Source organism: Epinephelus moara, chromosome 17 (assembly GCF_006386435.1).
Source record: "Epinephelus moara isolate mb chromosome 17, YSFRI_EMoa_1.0, whole genome shotgun sequence".
NCBI lineage: Eukaryota > Metazoa > Chordata > Actinopteri > Perciformes > Serranidae > Epinephelus > Epinephelus moara.
In genome coordinates this window covers 20,673,546-20,694,698 of record NC_065522.1, presented here as the reverse complement: position 1 = coordinate 20,694,698, position 21,153 = coordinate 20,673,546, and the positions used below count along the sequence as shown (strand labels likewise).

General features: G+C 41.9%; 1 protein-coding gene across 1 annotated transcript; it reads left to right on the top strand.

Moving 5' to 3' along the window:
• Nucleotides 1-64: 64 nt before the first annotated feature.
• Nucleotides 65-19,652, top strand: slc12a10.1 (solute carrier family 12 member 10, tandem duplicate 1). Its single transcript, XM_050067754.1, has 27 exons — nt 65-234; nt 896-1,052; nt 2,212-2,340; nt 2,493-2,568; nt 2,891-2,986; nt 3,088-3,227; nt 4,644-4,754; nt 4,890-5,001; nt 5,135-5,265; nt 5,361-5,445; nt 6,720-6,877; nt 8,389-8,496; nt 9,089-9,212; nt 9,408-9,509; nt 10,375-10,530; nt 10,626-10,725; nt 10,877-10,988; nt 11,178-11,312; nt 12,602-12,708; nt 12,792-12,874; nt 12,979-13,047; nt 13,735-13,839; nt 14,057-14,168; nt 15,016-15,102; nt 16,084-16,219; nt 16,364-16,431; nt 19,514-19,652. The coding sequence occupies exons 1-27, from the start codon at nt 65-67 to the stop codon at nt 19,650-19,652; spliced, it is 3,108 nt and encodes a 1,035-aa protein (XP_049923711.1).
• The last annotated feature ends 1,501 nt before the right edge of the window (nt 19,653-21,153 follow it).

Sequence of the window (21,153 nt, the reverse complement as noted above, 5' to 3'; positions counted from 1 at the left end):
TCAACCACCTTTTCTCAGCCCCTTTTCTCCCTTATTGTTACAAAGGAATCATTAAGACGTGCCGATGGGGCAGTTCATATCCAAACGTGACGGGTCGGTCCCTGGTGTCCACTATTCAGCCAATAAAGAAGGACCTCTCAGGTACTCTCCACACCACTTTGATGCCAGCAGCCAGCAACAAAATGGAAACCTCCAAATTCCTCCAACCATCGTTGTCTCAGACGTGGATTCAAGGTTTGTGTTTTTCCAAAGCAACTGGCATGTCCTTTATTCCATATTTCAGAATTAGTCATAAGTTCAACTTTACTTTAATTTAAGTAATTCCTGGTCATCTTACAACAGTGGTTCCCAACTGGTCCAGCCACAGGGTCCAGATTTCTCCTTAGCCATTGGTTCAAAGTCCACACAGTTTCATATATTCAGAGTCATACTTGCCTTTGGCCATGCCATTGAGCTGGTTTTCTATTAAGTAGCTGTCCATTAATCACTCACTCTACAGCAGGAAACGACACTTCAAAGTAAAAGCTCTGTGTCGGAGCTCACTGTACTCATTCACTGTACTTCAAAAGTGTGTTCAGAATGGACCTACGACCCACTTTTAGACCACAACCCACCAGTTGGGAACCGCTCTCTTACACTACTTACTGATTAATGTCATTTTGTTGGTTTTTAAGTTAAAGTCATTGATGGCTGTTATATCTTTTGATGTTCTGCGAAAGTTAAAGTGGAGAGAGAGGAGATATTTTGTGAAATAGGGAACATTAACCTTCGAATTATGGAAAAACACAATTAGGAGCATCTAGTGACCATTAAGGGAACTGCAGCTCATGACAATTACAAATTACCTTCTGCATTTACTGCAACATTTGCTGTTATTTTTCCCTGTTTTTCCCAGTGGCTCGGAGCACCGGGGTTCGAGGATGGAGCTACGGAGATCCTCCTTCTACAGCACGTTAGACCTGGTGCCACAGCTGGAGCATTATGCCAGCACGCTGCCAAACCAGCAGGCGAGGAGCCGACCATCTCTTGAGGCTCTCCGCAGGGCATGTGAGGTAAGTTTTCCACCTCTGGGGAATCCTATCTAACCACAGTTTCAGAACCAATTGGCTATTATCTATCTATCCAACGGATATCCAAGCCAAGGCATTCTCTTCTGTGTGCCGCTCATTCTTTACAGTTTGATTAGCAACTCGTGACGATAGCTGATGGGTTCCAAGATTGCATTTCAGCCAATGCGTTCCTCCTCCATTGCTAGCAGCGCAGACTGTTCACATAGACTACAGCGATGCCTCACAGCGTGTATCTCAAGTGGCTTAACGTTTCATCAACTAAAATGTAATATGTCTACAGCCTTTTGCCTTTCCTTCTAAATTTTGCAGAATTTCACTAGCAGTGGTTAGCATGGAGTCTATCTAGTAAGGCTAGCTCCACAAAGGAAAAGTCTTGGAGGAAAATAGAGAATTTAATAATGTGTGGACAGATTCATTAGCTTTCACCACAATGCTGCAAAGTTATGTTTCTAAATAAATAAAAGAAATTAGCCAACTGTAGAGCAGCCACCTTGTAGTAAATCATATTAATGAATGCTCATTTAGACCTATTTGTAATGTTAATGGGCTGATTCCGACGTAATAGTCCATTAACTTTTATTAAAATGTGATTTACGGCTCCAGACACATTTTTTTGGCCAATAATGTCTCTTCTGAATAGGAAAGGTTGCCGACCCCTGGTCTAAGGGGATTGACTCGCCTCTGGAGCAACCTCAAGTGGCCATTCAAAGAACTGCAGTTTTTGGCACTCCCCCTTAGCTTCCTTTTTAAGCCCTGGAGGTTGCCGCTGGAGATATACAGATACATTGCATATTAAAACAGGATTGTTGTGGACCTCAACATTTTATCTGCACCTGTATTGGTCTATGCACGTCAGATAATTTGTGATATTAACTGTAAAATAGGCCAAAGTTTATCAGTATGCAATTACTTAACTCTCATACTGACGTAGTTTAAAATTTCTGGGGGTGCCACTGCAACTCAGGCTACAAATGGAAACCAAACTGCTACCGATACCAAAATCTTGTACCATTGTCTACAGATCCAGATGCAGATATCTGTTTGGAGAGTTTAATCCAAAAGTGAATAAATTCCAATTCCTGTTATTATCATCAGGGTATTTGATTTTTTGTTTTTGTTTGTATGAAATGCATTTAAGGAGGAGGAGGCAGGTATGCAGGGCACCACCATAGACCCAGGAGTTAGCCATCTGCCAGACAGTGGATATGAACAATCACAAGCTCCACATGGGAAGGCTCCTGTTAGATTCGGCTGGGTGACTGGAGTCATGGTGAGCATAACTTATGTGTGTCTGAGAATATACAGTATAGTGTTTGAAACGTGGACCAAAGCTCTACGTACTCCTTATTTCATTGATGTCAACACTTGATATATGAAATTATGAAATCTTGCTCAGCTGTTTTTATTGAACTTTTGTCACAGGTTCGTTGCATGCTGAATATCTGGGGAGTCATCCTGTTTCTCCGCCTATCTTGGATCACTTCTCAGGCAGGCATTTGTGAGTTAATTCATCCCTCCGTACTTCAGTCATTTTTATTCCCCTGTTCTGTGAGTAGAAAACTCCATTGTGTCACCCTCGCCCTCTTATCTGTGACATTAATGGATTTACCTCTACACATTATGTTGCATGAGAATAGTGTGTGCACATTGCTCATAGAGCTTAATCTCAGGTGCAGGGTAAAACCTTAAGTTACAGAAGTACTTCACTGTTGGAAAGATGGCCATTCCATAAACCCAGGCAGTGATAAGATGGAGGGAAGTGTCCCACAGTTGATGTACTATCATAGTAATGATGAATACTTTCATTCGTCTCATCTCAGTGTTGACCTGGCTTATTATCCTGATGTCTGTGGTGGTGACCTCAGTAACTGCCCTCTCCATCTCTGCCATCGCCACCAACGGGAGGGTGACCTCAGGTCAGTCACTTCCTGTGTCTCAAAATCTTTGCTAAGTTATGCACTAAGGTTTTAAACATGATGTACACAGTATTTGATCTCTTGTTGAACATTGTTGTCAGGTGGGGCGTACTTCATGATCTCCCGCTCTCTGGGTCCTGAAATTGGTGGGCCAATTGGGATGGTGTTTTCCTTTGCCAACGCTTTGGGCTGTGCACTCAACACCGTTGGCTTTGCAGAGGTGGTCCGTGATCTAATGAAGGTACTTATTATGCTTGAATGCTCTGAAAAATAATATATAGGCCTAATAGTTTGTTTGACATGACCACTGATAACACACCTTAATTGTTTTTGATCAGCTAATTTAGGTGCCATGCCATTGTTCTGACAGCCCAAAATTCAAAATTTCTTCTTCAAAAAACATCCATTGCTCTGAAATCTTGTTTCTCCAAAAATACACACTCCCTGCAAGTTAGTGTCAGTTTCCCAGCGGAGTTTGAGCCACTGAACCCAGGTGTTTTTCAGCAACCTATCCCTGCTTTTCCAGCTTCACAGGGAGTGAGTATTTTCAGAGATATGGGACTGTCGAGCATGGGTGTTTGTTTTTGTGATAAAGGGCTGTTAGCAGAATGGGCTTTCGGTCTAATGGGACATTTTCGAACTGACAGTTTGGGAATTTTGGGCCGTTGGAACAATGAGTGGTCCCCCTATTTTAGCTCTCCTCTGAACTTTTGGGCTTAACATAATAGATGTGTTTCTTTTCAACTGTCTAACAGAATTTTTACAACTTGAAATGAATAAATGAATTTGATTTTGAAGATATATATTAATAAGAATGTGAACTCAAAAACATTTTAACTGTTAAGCAAAGACCCCTCAATGACTCCTGATTTGCTCTTTATACATACAACAAGTCCTCCAACTCATACAACCAACACATTCTCACTTCGACCTCGTCATATATCAACTTTTAGTCATGGACTTTTCACGTCCAGATACAACGTGAAAGGTACCCTGGGTGTGTTGGCTGTTGATGCTCTGGGACACCGTGTCAAGTTCTGCCTGTTACATGCATCTTCTTTCAAAATACACTTCTGTTACTATAACTCTGTTTTTGTTGGTGTCTGAAGCCGCAAGTCACTGCTCACATGTTGGATTTCGATGACTAACGTTGTGAAATGGTTGCAGTTGTACCAAAACTACTTCTATATGTTTAATCAACAAAACTACTTCTATAGGTTTAGGCTAAAAAAACTACTTGGTTAGGTTTAAAAATAATCACGGTGTGAGTTAAAATAAGTATGTTTGGTACTAACGTAACATGACAAATGTTATGTGGCATACAACATATTTATCACAACATATTGCATACTCAAAACAACTCAATGTTAAAACTTGGTTTTAAACATGTACAATGGTCTCCTGGATGAAAGCCCTGTGTTTGTTTGATCCCTTCCACTCTACAAAGACTTTATCAGTCTTTATACCATATTAACATACTTCCTCCTTTGGTCCTGTCATAATTACTACAGCCACTAGAGGTCGCTGCCTCACAAAAAGTATGGGTTGTAAAAAGCTAACAAACATATGTGGTAGTATTTTGGTGGAGGACAGTGTCTTCATTTCATGTTTCTGTTTTTCTGAAGGATGTGCGAATAATTTGGTTGTGTTACTGTAGGAGTTTGATGTTGTCATGGTTGATGCAATCAATGATGTCCGTATCGTGGGCGTGATCACAGTGACTGTTCTGCTGCTCATTTCATTGGCTGGAATGGAGTGGGAGTCCAAGGTGAGTACATGCTGACACACTTCACTTTATTTGCTGGATTTCTCAGATAAATCTACTTGTCTCTTAAAATGTTTTACTCAACATGATATCATTTTCCTTTTTTTTTCTTCTCTTTTGTTTGTCTCTGTCTCTCAGACCCAGATTCTGTTCTTTATAGTTCTCTTGGTCTCGTTTGCCAACTACTTCGTGGGCACAGTGATACCACCCAGTCTGGAGAAAAATGCCCAGGGAATCTTTGGATACCGCAGTGAGTTCAGGCTTCTTGGGACAAACTACTCCCTTTAATTACAGCTTGTTATCGCCAGTTTTAGAATATGTATATATTATATACTTTATCAGCAGATAGTAGAGCGTTGTTTTTTGTTGTTTCCTGTCATCAGGTGAAATCTTCATATCAAATCTGAAACCAGACTGGAGAGGAGCTGGACACAACTTTTTCAAGATGTTTGCCATTTTCTTCCCCTCCACCATCGGCATCCTGTCTGGAGCCAACATCTCCGGAGACCTCAAAGTAAGATGAAAAAGAAATCAGACGAATAGGTTTTACATCACAGCCACCAACAAGTCAAACATGAATGCTGACTTGTGTATTATTTCCTTTTGCAGGACCCTGCTACTGCTATCCCTAAAGGCACCCTCATGGCCATTTTCTGGACTACATTCAGCTATCTAGTAATAACTGCAACTATTGGTAAACTAGTCATTCAAAGTGACTTTATTTTGTAATGATTTTACTTGTCATTTGATTGGTTTGATTATCTGGTTTGGTGGGGATTATTTAAGGTGCTGGTACTTTTAGAGAGGAGATTGGAAGCATGTGGCCTGAGGATTTGCCACCCATATTAAGGGCAGTGTCATCAGTGTATTGCATGAGCACAAGAAGGTTGATGCGCTCAAAATTGTAGAAAGAGGAGACAAACGACAGATGTAATCAGCATGAGAAATTCATGACATCACAGAGGACCCTTCAAACCTAATCATAACTCAGCAGGTCGCCAATATAAAGCCCCTTTGGCCAGGACAAACACCTCCTAAAAACCCCCAATATTTTCAGGTTTGTGTTTGAACCTCCAGAGTCATGAAGACCTTTAGGTTTTACTTGTTAGTCATTTCCATCTCCTTGTAAAGGACCATATGTGTTTTCTGACACTGATTTGCTGCAGTGGCAATGAACTTTTTTTTGGTGTATACAAAGAGTCCTCCAGATATGAGAGCTTTCTACAAAAGAGGGAATGCATTCCCCAACAACTATTCCAGAAAATTAAACCTAGTGAAGACAATAAAGCAGTCATGTAGCTGTGTAAAGAGTCTTTATTCATACCCTGCTTGGCAGCAAGTTCATCTTGGACTCAGAGAGTTTTCAGAGATAAAACAATAATGTCAAGTTGTTACTTTACATCATGACTATTCCTGAATTAGGACCACTTTAGTCAAAGAAAACTTTATTTCTATTTGTAGTATCATATTTAACAGTATGGCTCTGTTCTGGGGCCTCTCTGCCTTTCCTTGGGCCTATGCAGAAAGCCGCTTTCCCGTGCCTACATGGAAAGCCTATGGCAGAGAAAGCACACCTTTTTGCCCTTCCATGTGCAAATGAGGAAAGCCCGATGCAGAGAGAGCAAACTTCCCTGCCCTTCCATGTGCCTACATTGAAAGCCTAAAGCACAGAGAGCAGCAGAAAAGACCCCCCGGGAACAGAACAGAGCAGCATCAATGACAAACATAAATGACATTGATAAGTCAGACATGGCATGGAAAGGAGGAGCTGAGGTGGAGGCAGCTTGCAAAGCAGCTTGCAGAGGTAGCAGCAAAAGTAGGTAGGGCAGAGCAGTTTAAATAGGGCGTCCTGAATGAGATTTGCCAATCGGTTGCATAGAAAAAAATCATGTGATCTGGGATGTGAGCTGAGCTTGAACTCATGTCCTGCCTGACCTAACGCTACGCTCAATTTTCATCTTCGTCCAGGGTCGTGTGTGGTGCGGGACGCCTCTGGTAATATAACTGACCTTCTGACTGGAAACGTCAGTGACGGTTGTGTGGGTCTGGCTTGCAACTTTGGCTGGAACTTCACAGAGTGCATCCAGTCACAGTCTTGTGATTATGGTCTGGCCAACAATAATAAGGTACTTTTCAATCCAGAAGACCTTCTGCCTATCATGGATTAAAAAATAGAGCAAATATTTTCTCAGTCCAAAGCTCTTACACTGGGTTTGTAAAAAGAGCCGGTTTACCCTAAAGGTCCAGTGTGTAGGTTTATGGGGGATATACACCAATCAACCAAAACATTAAAACCACTGACAAGTGAAGTGAACAACATTGATCATCTTATTACAATGCAATGTTCATTTGGGAAACCTTGGGCTCTGACATTTGTGTGGATGCCACCTGATGTGCTCCACCCACATAAACACCAGTGCAGACCAGGTACCCCCCCTCATGGTAACGGCACTCCCCAGCAGCATTGGTCCCCCAGCAGGACAATGTGCCATGCCACACCACAAAAACTGCTCAGGAGGGCCCAAGGAACATGACAGAGACCTCAAGATGTTGACCTGGCCTCCAAATTCCCCAAATCCCACTCTGATCAAACATCTGCAGGACATGCTATTACCCCACCTCACAGCCCATAGGACTCAAAAGATCTGAAGCCAACGCGTTAGCGCCAGACACTATAGGACACCCCCCAGAGGTCCTGTGTCTATGCCTTGACAGGTCAGAGCCAAGTCCGGTCCAAGGCGGACCCACTGTGGATCGGGGGTACCTCTGGAGTACCAGCACGTCCCTCAAATGTTCAGTAAGATTGGCATCTGGGGTATATGGAGGCCTTGAGCTCTTTGTCCCATTCCTGGGGTCATTCCTGAGCAGTTTTCGTGGTGTGACGTGGTGCATTGTCCTGCTGGGGGGCCACTATCACTGACAAGTGCCGTTGCCATGAGGGGGTTTATTTTGTCTGCAATGGTGTTCGGGTGGGTGGAGTGTGTCAAGTAGCATCCACATAGATGCCAGGACCAAAGGTTTCCCAGCATGATGTTGCACTGTAACAAGATGATCAATGTTATTCACTTCACCCACCTGTTGTTTTAATGTTTTGGCTGATCGGTGTATTGGTAGAGTTGGGATATGATAACCATGTCTTCTTTAGTGTATAATCACCTGAAAATAAGCATTGGTTTTGTTACCTGAGAATGAGCTGTTTATATCTACATAAGGAGCAGGTCCTCATTATGGAGATCACCTTGTTGCACCGCCATGTTTCTACAGTAGCCCAAAATGGACAAAACAAACACCGGCTCTAGATAGATTTTCAAATTGTCCACCGTAGTAAGCAGCCCCTTCACAAGAACTATCAGGAAAACGCAGGGTTTTTTTTAAACCTGAAACACCTTCATTTAGTTTTTCACCTGCTCCATTTATTTTGGTAAAAACTTCCTGAACATTGAAGGAATTCTTACCGGGAGAAATTTCAGCTACTTGCAGTCTGCAATCCCTCACCACTAGATGTCACTAAATCCCCCTTAATCTTACATATTGTTCCTTTAAATGCTGATGTTTAGAATTTGTCTTCTCAAAGCTGTGTCTATAACCCTTGCACAAAATGTGATAATGCATCCTTAATGATGACTATTCCAACCAGGTACTGGGCCAAGTTTCAGGTTTCTATCACCTCATCACTGCTGGTGTCTTCGCAGCCAGCTTGTCGTCAGCACTCGGCTTCCTCGTCTCTGCCCCTAAAGTCTTTCAGGTGATTAATTGTGCTTTTATTACAGAACTCTGTTATCGACATAAGTAATAAAATGAAAATTAATGAGTCATTAGCTTTAAATGGTTGTACTTTTTTAGCTTGGTATAATTACACTGCATTTTTAAAGATGGTTAATGCATCCCTCTTTATTGTAGAGTATCTTCCAACTGGCACACTGTCTGTGTATGAAGATATAAAATGTAGATTTTCTTTGTTTTCACCTCTCCAGTGTTGGTTCATTAAAGAAAATGACCAGCATCACCTAACTAACAATTTTTGAGCATTAGACCCTTGTTATGAATTTAGATACAAGGTTTTCCAGGATTTGTTCCATTCTTGAACTGCCAGACCATGACCACATTGACAGAAAAGACTATGGTGGAATTTACAGATTAAAATGTTGTATTTATGTAGCCTTTTATGGGACTTGTAAACTGTGAAAATTATCCCTCAGTAGGGAAACATGCTAGAACATTTACAAAATAAAAACAGTCCTTGCTGTTTTGCCTCATATCTAACGTCCGTGGAAATGTAACAAAATCTAACATGATGCACTTATTTATGAGCATATATGTTCTGCCCTATCTGCCAGTGTCTGTGCAGAGACAATATCTACCCGTACATTGGATTCTTTGCAAAGGGTTATGGGAAGAATGATGAGCCACTCCGAGCCTATTTACTCTGCTACGTCATTGCTGTGGCCTTCATTCTCATCGGTGGGTGTGATCGAATACTGTCGCTGTTTTGTTGAATTATTGATTCACATATTTGTTTTAAATGGTCATCTCTTCACAAAAGGTGTTATGTTCTTAAGGAAACAGTTCAAGGAGTTTTCATAGGTTTGTGGTTTTCTTAATTTAGCTCTGGATTTGTAATGTGGTTTCAAATTTATCTCTCCCTTATCATTACAGCTGACCTGAACAACATCGCAGCCTTGATCTCCAACTTCTTCCTGTGTTCCTACAGCCTCATCAACTTCAGCTGCTTTCACGCTTCAATCACCAACTCCCCCGGTGAGTTACCTGTTTGTTATTGCCTTCAGAAAAGCCATGGTTTAAGGTTATGAAATCATTGCGATTAAGGTATAATGCAGCTAACATTAGTTGGTGGTAGGAAACAGGAAGAAAACAGCTGTCACCTGCATAACAATACACACTTTGCCTGCCTACCTATGCTCCTCCAGACTCCCTCCTAAGAAGTTTTTTTCCCCTTTAATTTGGTGTAACCATGTGTCTCGCATTTTTGTCCCAGTCTAAGAGCCAGGTTAGTCACTTTTTGCTTAGGAGGATTCCCAACTGGGTGAAATTACCTGGAAGTATCACCGTGGCAGCCATGACAAAAGCTGGTCAAATTCTGTAAATGCTTAGGAAAGGTGTTTCAGTGCTTCCTGTCTTATCTCTTTCAGCATAGGGTATGCTGGACCATACTTTAGGAATAACAATGAAAGTTAAGGTGGCAGAATTTCGAGTTAGTTGGGTGGGAGGGATGGTGGATGGGCCCAACAACCATCGACCGGGAAGAGGGGTGACCATTTCTTGAATTGAATTGTATAGTTTGTACATCACACCTGGCTGTAAAGGGTCCCAATCTATCTGGCACTGTATTGGTGGGGATGGTAAGGACACAAACAGCTCCTCACATTTATTCTTGACGTCATGTTATTTCATCGTGATGAAGGAAAAAGATATAGGACATAATTGTTTTGACTGTTCGACCACAGCTAGACATTTGCCCTCTGGCTGCCATATTGGACAATGGTGTGGCCATCCAATTAATGTAAACTCTTGGAAGATTAGCCGATGAGCTAAAAGAGATCCAGATACAAATAAAAAATGTGCTACCTGCCGATCCTCTACTAACCGTTGTAACCCCATTTAGGTTGGAGGCCGTCATTTCACTACTACAGTAGATGGACAGCTTTGTTTGGAGCAGTGATCTCTGTGGTGCTGATGTTCCTGTTCACCTGGTGGGCTGCTCTCACAACCTTCTGCATCATCTTCTTCCTGTTTGGATACGTCAACTACAACAAGCCAAGTAAGTTCACCAAGTCAGAGCCGTATGATTTACAGAGGAAGAACCCTCTCTTACTTTTGTCTCTCAAACTTGTGCGTGTGCTTTGGTATGCGCAGAGGTAAACTGGGGTTCGTCAGTCCAGGCGGGTACATACAACATGGCCTTGTCATACTCTGTTTCGCTGTCTGGCGTTGAGGATCATGTCAAGAATTTTAGGTGAGTGACCAAAGACCGCAGTTATATCACGCATCGGTAATCCTCCAGCATACAGACGTCTCTCTATAGTATTTGTCTAGTCTATTTTTTACCTTGAATTTGATCCCATACACATATCCCACGTGTTTACATCTAATCTGTTTTGTTTCAGACCGCAATGTCTTGTCCTGACTGGGCCACCAATTCAGCGACCAGCCCTAGTGGACTTTGTCGGTTCCTTCACCAAACACATAAGCCTCATGATCTGTGGAGACATAATCATGGTCAGTCATGCCATCTCAGCAATGTTGCTCCTGAAAGGAAAACAGAGTGACGATTCATATCCTTGTGTTTGAGAAAATATCCAGTTTTCAAAATCCGTACAGTTGCTTTTTGTCTGACATCTTTTACAGGTTATGCTCAATGTCTTTAGCTTGCTTTTATATCTGTCCTCATATCCCATTGTCCCCTAGGAGCAGGACAGGCAGACTCGGCCGCAGGATACCACAGATTGGTTGGTGAAGTGGATGAACAAGAGGAAGGTGCGCTCTTTTTATACTCCTTTCAACGCAGACAGCCTCAGAGTTGGAGCTCGACACTTGCTACAGGTAAAACATCTTTTATTTGAGAAGCTGCAAGTGTTCAATAGTATAAGGCACATTTACTGGGAATTTATCTGGTTTCAGATTCTGTTTTAAAAGAACAGTGTGTTAGGTTTATGGGGGCTTAGTGGCATCTGTATGTTTATTTCAATATCTAGAATGGTGGTTAGAAAAAAATACTGCTCCACAATGTCAAATGTCTCAGGAGTCTGGGTCTGAGTCTTCTCCAGACTCTTCCATGTACTCCTACCATCATAGTCACTAGAGTCCAAAGACATGCTCTAAAGAGCCATCCAGTCCAAGACAGGCATGGAGAGAACGCTGTGCAGAATGCTGTGATATGTGTGGAGTGCATTGTGTCTGTCCATGAGACACTCAATGGTCTGGCACCTGCCACTCCAAACTCACTCATTCGCTGTGAATGCCAACCAACTGCAACAGTTACCAGTAAACAATAAGTAACCTGTAAAGTCACATTTCTTGATTTACACGCACCCAACAATATTTATTTTCACACTCACATAAAAAAAAAGGTGTTGTGATGAGCAGAAAAGTTGGGTGAGGCCGTTTTTCCACCAAGGAGTGGTTTTGGTGCAAAACAAGTACTTGCAATCAATCCAGAATCCTGAAAAAAAACAACCCTAGTTTGACTCATCACAATCTGCTTAAGGTAGAGGTGAACGTTTTCAATTTTTCACCGATAAGGTTCTGGGTACCCCAACTTTCAGTAGCTGTCACAGATTTTCCTACAGGAGTTGAATTCAAATCTATCAAATCTTATTAGACACCTTTATGAGCACATTGATGAGGAAAGTTTTTGTTAAGGAACTTACTCCCAGATTGGCCAAATGTCTGATAATATTCCCTGACTAGAATTTGGTTTGTCTGTTCTGGGCTACTGTAGAAACATGGCGGTGCAACATGGTGATCGCCATAGACAATGACCTGCTCCCCGTTACAGAACGGCTCATTCTAAATAACAAAAACACAACAATTTTTATTTTCACGTGATTATACACTAAAGAAAACATACTTATTATATTCCATGTCTGCCAACATATCCCCCTAAATCCTACACACTGGACCTTAAAGTTGACGAGAAGTGATACGATGTCATCCTTGCCATTTAGACTTTTTTATATTTCTATTTCTTGCCATTTCTTTAGTACGCATCATCTCTTTGGTGCTAAATATCACTTTCAATAGAATATTCAATCAATTGTTTTGGGGCTTTTTGTGTGTTTTTATTTGTATTTTCTTTAAAACCTTTTCTCTTAATTTGACATTTTTTCAAGGCTTCTGGTCTTGGAAAGTTAAAGCCCAACACTCTGGTCCTGGGCTTCAAGGCAAACTGGAGAGACAGTACTGCTGAGAGCATTGAAGATTATATCAACACCATATAGTAAGTGTAGTTAAAGAAAAGGGGAAACATTTTGTCAACTGTCTCCCACCTTAATTAACTCCTCTTCCCCTGTTGTTCTGCAGTGATACCTTCGACTCCAACTACTGTTTGTGTATCTTGCGGATGATGGACGGGCTGGATATCTCTGACCAGTTTGATTTTGAAGGTTGGAAATGAAGACTCTTTGAATTTTCTCTACATGCTTTTGTACAACTTGGTGTATTTATTAAACTAAAAGAAATGGTGAAGGATGTAATGTCTGCCTTTCAGAGAACCAGGGCTTTGAGTCTGATGAATCTGTTGAAAATGATGACCAGCAGTCTCCTGAGAGGTTATCAGGTGAGCACGTGTACAGATTAGATCAGTGGTTCCCAACTGGTCCAGCCACGGGTCCAGATTTCTCCTTAGTCATAAGTTCATGGTGAACCGAGAGAGAACTATCACCTTAATCTGTAGCTCCTCTCAGCTTTGCGGTGCTTCATAGTGAATTTCATCTCATTGTTAACCTGCCCAGCCCACAACTTTACTGCTTTGGTTCAGTCTCACCGCTCTCATAGTGTCATTTCCAGCTGTTTTCAGTGAAACAGCTCTGCAACCCCAGTAAACACTACCTGGACACTTGGCTCAAGTCCAAGTGAAGTCACGAATGTTAAAATTCGAGTTGAGTTGCAAGTCTCTTTTGATTTTGTCAAGAAGAGTCTAAAGACATCAAACTTGTGTCTCGAGGGCACACGACTAGTGATGGCCAAATGAAGCCTTATCACTTTATTTATTTTCCGACCCCACCAGATGGCGCTCTTGGTTTAAAGATAAAGGCTGAAGGACTTGCAATGAAGTGTGCTTTCAAACTGTTGTTGAACAGACAGCACCATCTGGTGGCTTCAGAAAATAAAGACAGTGGTTCATGAGGCCTCATTTGGCCATCACTACACACGACTTGAGTCCAAGTCATGTGACTTGAGTCCACACCTCTAGTAAATATAACTATTGCTCTGCACTTCATTAATCCTCCTCTTGCCATTGCAGTTGATGACATCTCAGATAGAGGTGACAGTGATCAGATCAGGACAGTGTTTCAGAATGACCAGGGGAAGAAGACCATCGACGTCTACTGGATAGCTGATGACGGAGGTTAGATCTGAAAAAACAAGTACAATACACTGGTTGTATGTTGACTCTATATGTGTGATAATCAATACATGACATTTTAGTCTTTGTTACCGTAGTTTAGTACTATAATGGTCAGTGGACACAAGGAGGAGTGGATTGGACACTGAGGCATGATGTTAAAATGCACATTGAACATAGCTCCTCTTTCTGAACTGCAGTATTTCTCTTCTCTTTTAAGGTCTGACTCTGCTGGTGCCTTACCTGCTCACCAGGAGGAAACACTGGCACCACAGTAAGGTCAGGGTCTTCATCGTAGGAGATGAACAAAACATGGAGGAAGGCCGCAACGAGTAGGTTTTCTCAGTTTTACCTTTTGGGATACGTAAATGATAAATAATAGTGAATAATACAAGTTACTGGTGAGCACAAAATGGCTCCCTATGGTGCTGGGTAGGTCTTGTCAATAAGTCCTGTACTTTGTCTATTTTTTCTAAACTACAAATTTAACTCACAATGCATCTATTTGAAATTAAACATCAGTTAAGTAAACAGCAGTCAACACTGACTTTTAGTGTCACACAGGACATTACCAGCAGTCTCACGGGTAAAAGTCTGGTGTTTGACCCATCCACCCTCCCTATGTGGACTTTCTTGCTGTTTAAACTAGTGATGGCCAAATGACGCCTCATGAACCACTGTCTTTATTTTCTGAAGCCACCAGATGGTGCTGTGTGTTCAACAAAGGTTTGAAAGCACACTTCATTGCCAGTCCTTCAGCCTTTATCTTTAAACCAAGAGTGCCATCTGGTGGGGTCAGAAAATAAAGAAAGTGGTTCATGAGGCTTCATTTGGCCATCACTAGTTTATACTATCTATGGAGTCGTAACATTAACCACCACCCACTACGTGGTTGTTGAACCAGGGAATTCATTAAGAGGTTGTAGTCATTTCAAACCTTTTCTGTGAGACCAGGTTGTTGTTTTTTAAAGTCAGATAGTAATATCTTAAATAACATGCATACATTTATCCATGCTGTTTAATTGAATGCTGGTAGATGTATGATGGAGCGTTTTCGGCAATACATAAATCTTTCAGAATATTTTCAGACTTACTCCAGTTTATGGGTGCTTTTCTGTTGCAGTATATGACAGTCTGTGGAAACTGGTGTGCTGACACTTTGATCGTTGTTTCTTTTAGGATGATCGCTCTGCTGAAGAGATTTCGTTTGGATATTAACGACGTTATAGTCATGACGGACAGTGAGAGGCGTCCACACGCCAAGAAGTATGTACAAAAAATCGTCAAATTCACTTTCATAGGTCACAACACGCATTGGAATCTGATCAGATACAGATACAGGACAGTTTTAATCTCTATTAATAGGCTGTATTTTTCATTGTTTTAGGTGTAGCTTTATTGTGAACAAACAAAGGAAAAACCATTAAAGTTAGTATTTGAATTTTTTTGACTCTGGCTCTTCAAGTGGGGCTTTCCTAAAGGGCACCCTCGTAGATTTTTCCACACACAAACAAATGATATAATCACATAAAAACTTAGGGTTTAAAATAAGAAAAGTAAACCACTATGGACTTTTAAAGGGATAGTGCACCCAAAAATGAAAATTCAGCCATTATCTACTCACCCATATGCCGAGGGAGGCTCAGGTGAAGTTTTAGAGTCCTCACATCACTTGCGGAGATCCCAGGGGAGAGTGGGTAGCAGCATAACTCCACCTAATGCAGGCTGACGGCGCCCCAGATTCAAACGTCCAAAAACATATAATTGAAACCGCAAAATATCTCCATGACCGTGAGCGCGGTGCACAGAGAGGCAGTTAGAGCTACAGGCTACAGTGAGGCTAAAAACAGAGTTCAAATGACGTTTTTCCAAACAACTTTTTATGTCGGGGCTTCAGGACACTTGGATCACTGGGGACAAGCAGTATGGAGATATTTTGTGGTTTCAATTATGTGTTCTTGGACGTTTTAATCTGGGGCGCTGTCAGCCTGCATTAGGTGGAGTTGTGCTGCTACCCCCTCTTCCCTGGGATCTCCGCAAGTGTTTTGAGGACTCTAAAACTTACCTGAGCCTCCATCGGCATATGGGTGAGTAGATAATGGCTGAATTTTCATTTTTGGGTGCACTATCCCTTTAACCTTAAGAGGTCTTCCAACCTTAAAAGACCAAGATTAGAGTTTTGTATTCTGTATTTGTGTCCTTCACCACATACTGACTTCTGTCCCTTTTGTTCTTGCTGTATCTAAGCCTGAGTAGGTTTGTGGACAGTGTTGCCCCCTTCAGGCTACATGATGAACAGCAGGAGGGCATCTCAGTGGAGGAACTGAGACAAAACGCCCCCTGGAAAATAACCGACAAAGAGTTTGAGGCCTTCAGACTTAAGGTGTGTGTGTGTGTGTGTGTGTGTGTGTGTGTGTGTGTGTGTGTGTACATGTCATTCATGTGTAACAGCATGCTGTCCCTTCTGATGTCACCCACTGTGAATAAACTCTGTCAGATGTCTCTAATTAATTTCCTCCCCTCACAGTCTGAAAGAAAAGTGAGGCTGAACGAAATCATCCGGAGGAATTCCCAACACGCTGCTCTCGTGCTTGTGTGAGTACAGAGTTTACATCATCATTTCAGTTCAGGACATGACAGCTTAATAAAATTATCAAGACTCATTAGATTTACTGCACATTGGGCAGATTTAATACACATGTTGCAGTTTTCCATTGAGATCCTGAACCTCCTCATCAGGGGGATGCTCCCCTTCTTCGTTTTTAAGAGAAGTAATTAAAACTGAAGAGGATCATAATCTGGTAATGAATTAATCTGCACATGCTCCAGTTCAAAATGAGACCAAACGTTTCTATGGATGTCAGTTTATAAGACAGGGCAAAAATGTGGCCGCCACAGACGGTATGTTTCCAGAAAACTTATGGCCTCTTGTGGCAAGTTAAGGGGCGTGAGGAGTTAGCAGTCAATGACGGTATAAAACGGTCAGTAAAACAGGTTTTTTTCAAAAGCTGTGAATCACTGCAACCACAAGAGGTCCTTGAACATACAGTCATACATGTGCACATTAAAAATAGTGGGCTGACTGATCAGGAAGTTTGTGAGACAGAAACATATTCTCATCCACATACACACACAACCAAGCACACGGAGGGGTTAATAGTATCAGGGGTGGGCTGGGGTTGAAATTCAGCCCGGGAGCTTGATTTGGAGAGGCCTTTTTTCTGATCGCACGACAGACGCAAGTGGAACCATAATTTTACTTTATTTGCAGTATAAAAACAATCTAATGATATTAAACACAACACACACAGATTAGTCAGTCAGTAGAGTGTATTGAATATAATATAATTCTATGCAAAGACCTATTGCCAACCCAGTCCTGCACACTGCACCTGCACCTGGCACTGTTTTTTTGGTGGTTCCTGCTCCACTTTCCTCCTTCTCCTCCTCCTCTTCCTCCTTCTTCTCCTCCACCTCCTCTTCCATCTCCTCCTCCTCCTTCTCCTGTCCCTCCTCATCTGTCTCTTCCTCCTCCTCACTCCTATGACTGGCATTATCCTGTCCCTCTGCATCAACTCCACGACTGACACTGGCCTTGTCAGCTAATAATAACAATAACAGCAACAATGATAAACGTTATAGCAAAGAATTCACAGTGTTAGAACACAAATACAATATAAAAATCAACATAACAAAAGCGACAGACACACACACACACACACACACACACACACACACACACACACACACACACACACACACAGTAAATGAATTACTCACTTTAATGTATTTTTCTTGAGCTGGTAAAAATGGCTAGCCTATATATTAATGTGGAAACAGGACAGGAAAACAGGATGTATAACCTATATATTCAAATATTATCTTTTTAACTTTGAACACAGACTCTCTCCTGAAATAGGCTATGTTTTCTTTTGCAGTAAAGAAATTTGTGCGTTTTTCTGGTCAGCCAGTATGGATTTTATTTTTAATTGATAAAGCAGATTAATGATTTATGCACGTATGGTGTAACATTGCTGATAGGCTACCTTTAATGTTCTGTGTGCCCTGAACACATCCAAAAACACAAACTAGAGGTCTCAATGGATCTGAAAATTACAACCCGACCCTGCAGGTGTTTAAGCCCAGACCCGATGCAGCCGACACACCAGCATTAGCCTAATTGTCTGCCCGAAAAAAAGGAAGCCCGAGGCCCGACCCGGCCCGGCCCGAGTCATTTGCATATTTTTTCGGCCCGAACCTGGATCGAACCCGCGGGTCCAGTCGGGTTTGACCCGTCTGGGATGATAGGGCCATGTAGGCAGTGCTTGCTAACCACTCATATCCCCCCTTTATATGCAAAATATTAGATTGGCCCAGTCTGATGTTCCGCTCTATGCCACTGCCACCTGCAGCTGCGAGGGCAGGCTGCTGCGCTCAACCGTGGCTGCCTTTTATGGGGTAAAAAAACGTTCTGACCACCGGCCGGTTCGGCCTGGAACAGACCGGCCGTTCGGGAATACTCCCGAACCTCCCTATGGCCAGCCCGCCCCTGAATAGCATATAGTATTTGCATTTAATGAATGGGCCTGTCAGGCTGTGGGCCCAAGTAGTGATGGCCAAATGAGGCCTTATGAACCACTGTCTTTATTTTCTGTAGCCACCAGATGGCGCTGTCTGTTCAACAAAGGTTTGAAAGCACACTTCATTGCCAGTCCTTCATCCTTTATCTTTAAACCAAGAGCGCCATCTGGTGGGGTCAGAAAATAAAGAAAGTGGTTCATGAGGCTTCATTTGACCATCACTAGGCAGAGGCCCCGGGGCCCAAAGTTTCAGGAGGCTCTCTGACCTTCACCTGTAAAATGTCAATGAAATTAAGACATACTGAGGAAGAGACTCGAAACAACCACAAGGAGACAAACTGACCTAAATTAGGCACAGAATGACCTCAAAGAGACGATACGAGAGAGAAGATATGAATTTACCTCAAGGTGACACGATATAACCTTAAATAGAAACAAAATGATCTCAGATACAAAATGGATTCAGAGAGACACAAAATGACCAACAGAAGACATTAAATGACCTCAAAGTGACACAAAACAACGACAGGGAGACACAAACTGACTACAGAGAGACAAAAAATGACCAAACAAATGACCAGTTTCCTGAGTGAGACACAAAATGATCTAAAAGAGACACAAAATGAATACAGACAAACACAACTTGACCAAAAACAGACATTAAATGACCTCAAAGAGACACAAAATGACCAAAAAAGACATTAAATTACCTCAATGAGACACAAAATGATCTCCAAAGAGACACAAAACAACCACAAGGAGACCCAAGCTGACTACAAAAAGACACAAACTGACCTCAATAAGGCAAAATTGACCTCAAAGACACATAAAATGACCTCAAAAATGCAAAATTACCTCAAAATGACACAATGTGACCTTTAATTGACACAACAGGCATGAATACAGACCTCTGTCTCAGCTTCAGGAGATGAAAATGATGTCCACAGGGATGCAAAACAATACACACATAAGGTCTCTTTGTATTCGCTACAAACCACAGCATGCACTCATTTGACTTTTTTTCTCATAAGTCATGTAAGAGCAGTCTTTGTGCTTGTCATTGCAGACTTGTCATGTACATGTAAATGTTTTTCCAGGAGCCTTCCTGTGCCACACAGCGACTGCCCCAGCGCTCTGTACATGGCCTGGCTAGACACTCTGACCTGTGGCCTCCACTGCCCTGCGGTGCTTATACGAGGAAACCAGCAGAATGTGCTCACTTTCTACTGCCAGTGAATCCTGGATCCTATTTTGAGACACTTCATAAAGCCACACAAACCTAATGAGTTAAAAAATGTTTGTGCAAGGACCCCGCTGACGAGACCTGGATGGATCTACAACCTGGAACAAAAAGTGATACAAGTGCACCCAGACCCAAAAAGAATAAGTTTCAAGTAGTGAAGTACACAGACTGTGTTGTCCTGGGCTGTTCACAGGTTCCAGCCTTGCAACAGCCAGTATGTGTCCATCAGCAGCTGCAGGCACTGCAAATCTGACTGCACCTAAAACCAACATGAGGTGACTTCAGAAGGTGTTGACCCTCCGTGAGCCTCCAGGACAGCCTCCCAGTCCCCCTTAAATTGTCAGTTGAGTGGAGAAGGCCTTAGCATATTAGCCATAGCTTAATAGCATCATTTAATACATTTGTGTGGGAGTATCTGCATTTGTTATGCTTTTCTAGTCCTTTATTCAGGTTTTTATTTTTATCTTTCACCTGTCTATGTTTATATATATATATATATATATATATATATATATATATATATATATATATATATATATATATATATATATATGTACTGTAAATATACATATGTATGCATTATAGTGCCGTTAAGAAAAACTGACAACTGACCATATGAAATGATCTAAGAAAATTAAATGAAAATCAGAAATGAATGAAAGAAACGTAAAAATATAAAAGAAACACAAACACAGGATGTGTCTGCAACTACTCCCAATTTACTAAATTGTGTGTATACATGTGATATTTTCCCAGAAATTCTCTCCTTGTCAGAACTAAATGAATAGTTCATTTAACGGATTTAATCACTATCTTTCCAGCCCATTCTCATCCGCAGGTTGTCAAATACCAACTCTTTGTCATGCCCTATGGCGTTTGATATCGGCACCAAATTTATTGTTTCTTATTTGTGAAATTAAAGTAAATAAAAGCTTTGTTTCCACTGAGGGAAATGGTTTCAGCTTACAAAAATAGACAGGAGGTCTGCGTCACCGCGACGTGTAGTTACATTTCTCGGGAGGTGCATATGAGGCTATGGCGTAGGGTACGGCGTAGGCTCTACATCAACAGAGCCTACGCCATAGGCACAGTGTTGATTCGACACAGAAGTATAAATCCCGCTTAAGAAGCTCCTGGGCATCATTGTTTTCCCACTTTGCAGACATTTTCGGCTGCTGTTATTCTTTGAGTTAGCTGCCAACTGCTGCTGGTTGCTTTTTAAAACTCCCAGTGGTTGGTCGCAGACATAACACATTGTCAAAACATCACACTCGTCCTGCCCATGGTCCCGTCCTGTCGGCTGTCCCTTTCACACAGACATCACTTCAGTGCTGTTACTACCTCCACTGTCAGCTTAAAGGCTTAACTTGGTCTCCCCTTTCCATGATTGTACCTTTTTTACAGAATGGCAAGGCGGCGTACCAGCACAATATTCCCACCTTGAACAGGGAGTATAAAGTGGCTAATGTGTTTCAGCTGTGTGTCACATAGAGA

Excerpts from the sequence above, each read along its gene's own strand:
- slc12a10.1 (XM_050067754.1), top strand. The coding sequence starts at position 65 with ATGGGGCAGTTCATATCCAAACGTGACGGGTCGGTCCCTGGTGTCCAC. Across the intron at positions 2,987-3,087 it reads CAACGGGAGGGTGACCTCAG|GTGGGGCGTACTTCATGATC; the intron begins GTCAGTCACTTC and ends CATTGTTGTCAG. Across the intron at positions 10,726-10,876 it reads GATCATGTCAAGAATTTTAG|ACCGCAATGTCTTGTCCTGA; the intron begins GTGAGTGACCAA and ends GTTTTGTTTCAG.